The following is a 9,468-nucleotide window of genomic DNA, read 5'->3' as shown; positions in this document are numbered from 1 at the left end:
TAGTTTCAGCCTTAATGATAACACAGTAAATATAAGCCACCACATTAAGTATTACCTTCACCTTCAGTTTTGACTTACCTAACAGCAGGTGTGTTCTAAGTGGTATTTTTTTACACCCCCTGGTATTGAGAGCCATTGGTAGCAAAAGTCAATGGGAGTATAAAGCAATGACAATTAGAGTTCAGAAGGTCAACCTATCAGAACTAAGGGTTCAGTTAGAGGAAACCATCATGCAAGGCTGGTCTATATCCCATGAGTCATTAATCCAGTCTGTTGGAGGTAATCCCTCATTTGAGGTTCCATCTTTCAAAGAAACTCTACTGTGTTTCAAGTTGATCAAGAGTAGAGAGCACAATCACCAATTGGGCTTTATAGCAGAGGTCTCAAACAAAGGCATGTTGTGTGTGTCAGCAAAATTCTTTTCTTTATTTTCATGAGATCTGGTTTCAGAGTACCTCTGGCTTTCTGGGAGCTCACTATGTAGACAAGTCACACCTAGAACTCACAGAGTTTGGGCTGCCTCTGCCTCCTGTTGCTGAGATTAAAGTTATGGTTCACCACACCCAGATGATCAACTGACATTTGTGCCAAGCTCTTGAACACCTGGATGATGATTTTCAGGTCACGTTTATTTCCAGCAGAATCTGTGGTATATCATTGCTAGCAAATGCTGTTTGAATTCTTCTATCTAAGATGGCAGGCTGTGGAATCTTCCCTGTTGGTCACATACCTAAAAACAACAACATGTACATTTTTACATTAGGGTTACACCATGCTTTTTATGAAACATTCTTGTCTCCCCATTTCTTGCAACAGGGTTTATGCACTTCCCATTGATCTCCACAGCTCACTCTAAGAAATTCACCCTGATTTTGATATCAGTGTGCTCTGGAAGCTGCCATGTAGCATAAAGTGTAGGTTTTCTTCATTGCATATTATACCACAAATACATTAAGAAGAACAAAGAGATCAGGCTTAAAAAGAAAGTCAAAATTTCCTTCTCTTTTTACCACCCATTTACACACTTTGGCTATTTTTAAGTATAAGCTTATACTATGGTATGCTCTCAAGACGTGACCATAGTAAGAAATAACATTGTGTAAATTTACATAGCTTTATATCAGTTTGTAAGAACTTAAGAGTCTGGAAAGAAGAAGCTCAATTAAGGGATTCTCTCCATCAAATTACCTAGAGACAAGTCTATAGGACATTTTCTTGGTTAGTAATTTTCTTGATTAGTATCTTATGCAGGATGTCCTGGCAGAAGGTGGGCAGTACAAAACCTGGGCCTCTGGTAATGGGTGATATAAAAATGCACATCGAGCAAGCTATGGGGGGCAACTCAGTAAGTAGTGTTTTTCCATGGCTCTTGCTTGACTCATTTTCTGTCTGGTTTCTGCCTTGAGTGCCTGCCCAAATCTGTTGAGATGATGCACTATGATGTGGCAATGTGAGCCACGTGAACCATTTCCTCTCCAAGTTGAATTTGGTCATGGAGTTTTTATCACAGCAGTACAAACCCTAACTAGTATCATTAATGTAACAGTTTGAAGTAAAACACAGAAAGATAAAAGGAGGATTTTTTTTCTATTCAAAACAAAATACCCCATGGTTTTATGTACATATAATCTGTTATTACTGACAATATATACGTTGTGTCTCTATCTAAGATGTTTCTACAAGGTAAGTTGGTCTCAAAGTCTCCAATGAAGACACTTTGCTCAAGGTGAAACATCTATCCTTCCAGCACACAGATAATGGAGGACAAGGAATCGGGGATGAGAGCTTATTTTTTTTTTCTTTTTTTCCAAATAACTATCTCTGCTTTGCCCATCAGGCATTGTAGAACTTATTCGATGCATGATTTCAAAAAGGAAATTCCTCTTTTAAAGACTATTCACATACAAAGGGAAGTTAAGCACACTGGTCCGTCCTTTATGGCCAAATATGGCTATGAAGTTGTGTTCTTTGCTCATAATCCACCATTCAGCCTTAGTAGCCATGGAAACAAGAATTTTTAAAGTGAGTTAATTCTCTGTCAGCTGGCACTCACTAATATTTGGTCTTCCTAAAAGGGAAAAAGAGGCAAGTATTTTACCTTCCCAGGTGGTTTTATTAATCACATTCAATTTCACAGGACAAAGAATGCCAAAAACGGCCATTGACATGTGGGTAAGTGTGTGTAAACGCTGCTGAATATCTTAAGTGTCTAGAAGCCCCATGTGGGACTGCAGGTAATCATTGAGCTGCCTTGCAGGTTTTAATTGTGTAGGTCCCTGATGTTGAGTTTATGAATTAACCTCTCTCTGTTGTTTCCTTACCTACAAAATGGGGGAAATGATTAGATGGGTGTCCTTAGAGAGTCAGATGTATGAATACTCCTGAAGTGATTAAATGAGGTTCTTCTTAAGCCAAGGACAGGAGTGAATGGAAAAGATTGTGAGATCAAGGGGTTGGAGAGACATTGCTCTGAGCTGAAATGTCTGCCTAATAGAATTTCATTTTTCTGAAGGTTTTTCCACTCTTTCTCTGACTGCATATATGGGCATTTACTGTTACTGGGAAGAACGTCTGTGATCCTGCCACCTTCTAAATGAATCTTCTTGTCCATAATACACAAAGGTATAAAAAATTTATGTTATATATGGGAGCTTTCAAATATGGTCTTTATGAATCACACGCACCTACTCCACATGTTTCAAACACCTGTAGAAACAGATACTGCCATGCTAGCTCATTTTTTTTCTGGAACACCAGCAATCTTCATTGTGTTTTCAGTACTACTTCAAAGCACAATGTTCTTGTAGTCCATTGCCTCAGGCCTGCCTTGGAAAGGAAGATGATGTGGGCAGGGTGTTACCCAAGCCACCATGAATTGTGAACCCATCTTGCTGTTGAAACTTCCCTAGTAGAACAGCTACTGCCTTCACTCAGTCAGGAAGCACATTCTACAGAGACTTTAGAGCAGGGGGGAGTTGTTAGGGAAGGTTTCCTGGCAAGGAGATCCAGTGTGTAGGCGCCTTCAACCTTCTGCATGCACAGTTATCGGTGACGTTATCCACATGCCTAGTGAGTAAATGACTCACCTTGTTCCTTTATGCTAAATGATCTAGTATTTGTGATTTTTCTCCTTTTCATCCTAAGATTGGAATTGAGAAAAGGTGCAAAGAAGTTAGTTCAAAGTTACAGTACAGAGTAAATTTTCTGTGAAAGAAGATATTTGCTCACACAAAATATGTCAGGATTCTTTTTGTTTCACTGAAATGAAGCTAATTACCTAAAGAGGAAATTTTAAGTAAGAGATGTGCTATAATTGGAAATATCCACTTCTATGGATTTCTAAGATTTTATGTGTTAATCATGCATTTCCCCTATTCCTCTGACTCACTCTCTGGACAATTTTACACATATATTTTGGTTTACAGATACTAAAGAAGAATTCAGGGTTTTGTGTGTGTTAGATAATCACTTTACCACTGAGGTCTATCCCTGGCCATATTACAGATAGATGTTGACAGGCATACTCTTTCTGGTTTCAATTATAAAATAGGTATGGCTTTCTTTAGAGAAGTGTACATTTCTGTAAAATTCACAAAGAGGAATAGCATTGTACACTATCATTTATGAGGTCTATCATTATGTACAGATCTCTTTTAATACACATATATGTATACACAAATTTATGTCAATTGTGTTATTATTTTTACATAAATGAGTATACTATGTGAATTATTTTCATTTTCATTCACAGATGATTTCAGTTTGTAACAATCATGAAATGCTATAGTACTGTATTTTAGAAATGACAATTAATTTGAGCATTCCTGTAGCTAGAGTTTTCCTGCCTTGCCCACAGTCAGGACAAATCTCTGTCACCCGCCAGTCCCACAGCCGCTCAGACCCAAGCAAGTAAACAGAGAGACTTATATTGCTTACAAACTGTATGGCCGTGGCAGGCTTTCTTGTTAACTGTTCTTACATCTTAAAGTAATGCATTTCTACAAATCTATACCTTGCCACGCGGCTCATGGCTTACCAGCATCTTCACATGCTGCTTGTCCTGGCAGTGGCTGGCAGTCTCCTTCTGCCTTCCTATTCTTTTATTTCTCCTCTGTTAGTCCCGCCTATACTTCCTGCCTAGCCACGACCAATCAGGTTTTATTTATTGACCAATCAGAGCAACTTGACATACAGACCATCCCCCAGTACAGCCAAGTGCAGACCATCTCAGACACCTGCACTCAGGCCCATGGTCCTAATCATCCTCTATGCAAATCTGCTGAGTAACGCCACAAGGAACCCAAGAAGGGCTCCCACAGAACATACATTAAAATCCCACAGCACATTCCTCTGCTTTTTCCTCTCTCTATGATATTAGAATATTTAGAAATTGTAAATACGGGTAAAATAAGCATGGCATTACATAAGATCCTGAAAACTCTCTTCTCATTGTCAGTTCTAAGCATTGAAATTCCTAGTCAACAAATATTATTATCTACTCTGTGAAGAATAATAATCTGTACAGAGACCACTGAAACATCTCTATGTGACAACAGGGACAAGGTATGAGAGCTCAGTGCTCTCTAAGCCATGACTCCTGTTTTCCTGCCTTCCCTTGTATTCTCACTGACTCTATTCTTCTTTGATGCCTTCTTCAGATTTGCCAAAGTGAAGGAGTACATCTTCAAGTTTAGTGGCCTGATTTGCTGTACATCTACTTTGGTGTCTGAAATCATCCTTGCAGACAGCCAATGCTGGCGCCTGTGGGAGTTTAACAACAAGGATGTGCAATTTGTATCAATTGGACTCTGGGAAGCTTATTACACTCAGGACTTTAACATCTCTGCGTCTATGACCAGGATGTTGGTTCACACACCTATCAATTCAACCTGGAACAAGTCATCAGAATTTCAGTATTTACAAGTCCTGATAGCATGGGCCATTTTGATGAAAATCTTAGTCCTGGTTTTCACTTCAGTGGCCATTAAGATCAGCTGCATGGAAGACCAATTAATTGAGATCCAGCTGTTTTGCTACAAGATATCTGCCATAATTTTGGCTGTGAGCAGCCTTTTCACGCTTGTTACTGTGACCTTGAACTACCTCGTAGACATGTATGGGCAAACCACTCTTGACTTTTCACCTGACTTCCCCGTTAAAATGGAGGACATTATAAAGAAACACTGCACAAAGGTGTTCCCAATGGGTGTCCTGACAACCACAATGTCACTCTTTGGCGTGATTTTGTTTCTCTGTGAGATGATCTCTTTGAAAGTGCAGAGTCAGGTGAAGGCCCAGTATGCTTCCAACCTGGCTGAGCAAAAGGTCTGAAGTGAGTGCTCTGTCATTTTAACATCTGCCAGGAGAATCCTTGAAGAAATTGCCCATTTGTACACAGTACTGTGTAATCACCAATTCATTCTATATAAAATATCAACTTGATTTCTGGGAGTGTATCTAAGTTTTATTCCTTCCTTGCTGTCAAACACATTCCATTCTTTAAATGTTTCACATACTAAACTGCAGGTCGTGATCCCATTCGACAGTGCCAACAAGCAATAGCAAGAAAGAGTACAGTACAAAGGCATGTGTTCTCAGTAAACCTAGTGAATCCCATGAGAAAAACGGTTTGCAAGTAAACAGACACCTCAACACAAAAAAGAAACCACACTCTTGTGTGGAGACACTTAAGTATTCATATCTCTGAAAGGTAGAGCAGGAAGTTTTAGCCTTGGAACTGCGGGGAGTGTGGGATGCTGCTCTCTTGGAGAAAGAAGGCAATGCTCTTCACTGAGTATGCTAGTGCCAATTGTCGTCTGTCTCTATTAGAAGGCAGTAGCCATCTCCTATTTCCCCAGTCATGAATAAATGCCCCAAAAGCCCAGGCATTTCCAGTGTGCTCTGATGGTCTATGTGGTGGGTAGCATAGGGCCATTCTAATCTATCAGCCATCCTTCAGGAACTTAAAAAAATCCTGGTTTTCTTCCTGAGAATATTAGTCCCTATTCTTTATCAGGTCAGCTTTCTGAGTGTGGGTTATACTGTGTGAATACTTTCTCTCAATGGATCTATATCAGTGGTTCTCAACCTGTGGTTTGCGGCCCCTTTTCTGGGTAGAATGACCCTTTCACAGGGATTGCCTAAGACCATTGGACAACACACATATTTACATTATGAATAATAACAATCGAAAATTGCAGTTATGTAGTAATGAAAATAATTTTATGGTTGGGGTGGCCCTGCAACATGGGCAAGTGTATTAGAATGTCACAGCATTAGGAAGTTTGAGAACAACAGACCAAGATCTTCCATCTCCATCACCACCACCCACCATATCATATACCTGATTCATTTCTCTGACAAAATACATAACATGAGCAAGTAAAAGAAGGAAAGTTTATACTGGCTCTTAATTTGAGGAAATACACATCATGACTGAGAGGTCATGGGGGCAAGAGTCCAAATTTGCTTGCTACATTGCAATAGTAGTTAGAGAGCAGGGAGAGTAGTTAGAGCACTGCAGATGCTCCCCTAGCTCTCTCCTGGTTATACAACCAGGAACCTCAGTCCAAGGAATGATGCTACTCTGTTTCAGATGGTTCTTCCCAGCCCAATTAACCTCATCTTAACCTCTTTGAGACATTACCATAGGCTTCTGTATTTCTTGATTTTAGATCCTGTTCACTCAACATTCAATATTAACCATTCCTAATCCTCTTCTTGACAATTTATGGCCCAAATATATCATTTTTACTACATTAATTTTTTGTGTGGTTGTATGAGAATATTTGTGCCATGGCTTGTGGTGATGTTATAGGGGACTTGGTAAGCAGTAGCCTTCTAGGAGTATATGAATTTCATTAATTGGAGTGGACAAATTATGTATGTGCTGGAAATTAAACCCACACAGGACAGAGAGTAGAGTGACAGGTGAAGATGTTCGAGTTACATCTACAGATATGTGACAAAGAATTTTAAACTGGAAGCCACTGGGATGGAAATTAACAGAGATATGAGTGTTCCTGACAGAAAGTAACTATTATAAACTCAATATACCCAGACTCAACTGAGCACAGAAGCAAGATCAGATGTAAGGAACAGTTTTAATTATGAGCAATGTGTGGTTCAAGACAGGATATAGAATCATAGAACAAAAAGACTTCTAAACACGTATGTGGGAATATTTAGGCTAGGATAATTGAGGTGGATGATTTATGATTAATATGGGTGGCATCATAACATGAGCAGTGGACTCAGACTGCATAAAAAAGAACACATCTAGAAGCTCAGAAACATTCATAGCTCTCTGCTCCCTGGTGACAGGCACAGAGTGACCGGAAGCCTCATTCTTTTTACACCATACACTCTCTGCTGTTACAGTACCCTCAAACTGTGAGAAAATAATGTTCAAATATCCACTCTTTCCTTTCTTTCATCATGTCAGATATTTGTCACAACAATGAGACAGGAAAGTAACATAGAAAATTGTTCCTTGGAATAGAATTGTTCAAGTTAATGTTATTAATCTAACCATGAACTTATTAAACTTTTGAAATCAGTACTTGGGTAATGTGGAAATATTTGGACCTATGCCTTAGAAATGCACTCAAATGTTCTAAAAAAAATAGTTTAATTGGCCATTCCATGGGGAGTGTGCAATTCATGGGTATTCAAAAGAGGATCAAGGACTGTAAGGTGAAAGGGGCCAGTGGTCTTTCATGTTCTATGCTGGCACAGAGCTGGCTGCATTGTACCTGTGTCCTGAAAACCTGAATATAGCTGAACTTAAATTTGTAGAATAATTTGTCTTGTGGAGGACATTACAAAGCAGGATCGCTTTCAGGTTGTGGCACAGGAAATGATCAGGACACTTACACAGGTTTATAATACAAAAAAATTCAGCAATTGGGACTAAAACCACAGACATTTGAAAACAGAGAGCCCTAATTGAAACCTTGTTTGGAAAGTCCTTGGTAGCTGGGATGTACCTCCCTATGGACAGCACTCAGAGGCTGCCTTAAGAAAAGCTGCAAGGAAGTCATTACCCTCACTTATGGTTACTCTAAGGCCTGCAGAGTGTTTTGGTGTGTATCTTGCCTGTATTCCTCCTCTCATAAATACAAAGCTCAAAACTATCACAACGTGGCTTTTTATGATTTTTCTTTAATCACATGATCCCTTGGGATTGTAATTGCTTTAATAGATTCACACACTATGATAGATGGTACCTCACCAGCACAACACCATTATCAACTGGCTGTTCCAGATCCTATATTTACACAGACAAGTGTGCCCTAATGCAGCCTTCTTAACTGGCATGAAGAGTCTGCTCTCCAACCAAGGGCTCCCTTCTTTCTGGTCAATACCTGGAAAGATTATGTCTTTTCAGGAAGAATTAGGTAGAACTCCATTTGCACAGTCTGCTGCCATCCAATGGTAATCTCTGAGAAAGGGCAAGGAGGGAAGTTGAGGGAAATTGTTTACTCTAAAAATTATACCTGTCTCCTTTAAGAAAGGATGTGCATTTCTCACACCAACCAGGAGATTGGAACTGATAAAATCTGCTAACAGGCAGGAAGCAGAGGCAACAGAAACTGTTCAAGGAACACTTGCATAGGACCAATCAAGAAGTAGTGGGACTTTGGAGGAGTAGTTGCCAATCAATATGATCTGACCTCATCTTCAGAGCAGATTCCCAGCTAGAGTGACATCCCATCCCCTTGTGTACTAGTTCACAGCCTCTGGTTTGAGACTCCTTTGACAACCCTGTATCTCCAAAAATATTTAAAATATCATTCATTAAATTAACCATATTACACTCATGAATTAGCCATGAAAACATTGTATGGATAGGGGTCACTACAACATGAGGAACTCTATTAGAGTGTTGCAGCATTAGAAATATTGAGAACCACTAGTCTAGAGGATACTGTTGGATGGTTTTAATCAAGTTTGTGGGGCTCTGCTTCTTTTTATTTCCCTATACTCAGAGACTATCTGCTTCTCTGTCAATTTGCAACTGTTAGGGACTCTCACAATTGTTTACTCCTGCGGGGAGTTGTTTTTGTGTCTTTCTCAGATCCATACCTGTAGATGTATCCAACCATCTTATTAATTAAGAAACACAGAAACAATGTAAAAGAGAAAGCCAAGAGATCAGAGCTCAGAGCTAAAATCTCACCCTTCCTCCTGTTGTGTCCCAGCTTCCCAAAAAGAGCTATTTCCTTGTCTGCCAGTCATTTCCAAGTCATTCTGCCTTCTCATTGGTTGTAAGCACAAACACGTGACTGCCTCGTCACTGTCTATATGTACAGCCCTCTAGGTCTTAAAGGCGTATGTCTCCAGTGCTGGCTGTATCCCTGAACACACAGAGATCTATGGGATTAAAGGCATGTGCCACCACCGCCATGTTCTTTCTATGGCTCTAATAGCTCTGACCCCCGGGCAACTTTATTTATTAACATACAA

At 39.7% G+C, this 9,468-nt stretch overlaps 1 protein-coding gene across 1 annotated transcript; it reads left to right on the top strand.

Moving 5' to 3' along the window:
- Positions 1–2,510: 2,510 nt before the first annotated feature.
- LOC102928997 (uncharacterized) lies at positions 2,511–5,442 on the top strand. The gene is made up of 2 exons (XM_006995777.3): positions 2,511–2,622; positions 4,659–5,442. The coding sequence occupies exons 1-2, from the start codon at positions 2,594–2,596 to the stop codon at positions 5,329–5,331; spliced, it is 702 nt and encodes a 233-aa protein (XP_006995839.2). The 5' UTR covers positions 2,511–2,593; the 3' UTR covers positions 5,332–5,442.
- The last annotated feature ends 4,026 nt before the right edge of the window (positions 5,443–9,468 follow it).

The sequence above is a fragment of the Peromyscus maniculatus genome, chromosome X (genome assembly GCF_049852395.1).
Source record: "Peromyscus maniculatus bairdii isolate BWxNUB_F1_BW_parent chromosome X, HU_Pman_BW_mat_3.1, whole genome shotgun sequence".
Classification (NCBI taxonomy): domain Eukaryota; kingdom Metazoa; phylum Chordata; class Mammalia; order Rodentia; family Cricetidae; genus Peromyscus; species Peromyscus maniculatus.
Note: the sequence above shows the minus strand (reverse complement) of the source record. Positions and strands in the feature narration are given on the sequence as shown.

Bases quoted from the DNA above. Each gene is read 5' to 3' on its own strand.
- LOC102928997 (XM_006995777.3), top strand. From the start codon at position 2,594: ATGAATCTTCTTGTCCATAATACACAAAG. The intron at 2,623-4,658 runs GTATAAAAAATT...TGCCTTCTTCAG, and splicing joins CTTGTCCATAATACACAAAG to ATTTGCCAAAGTGAAGGAGT.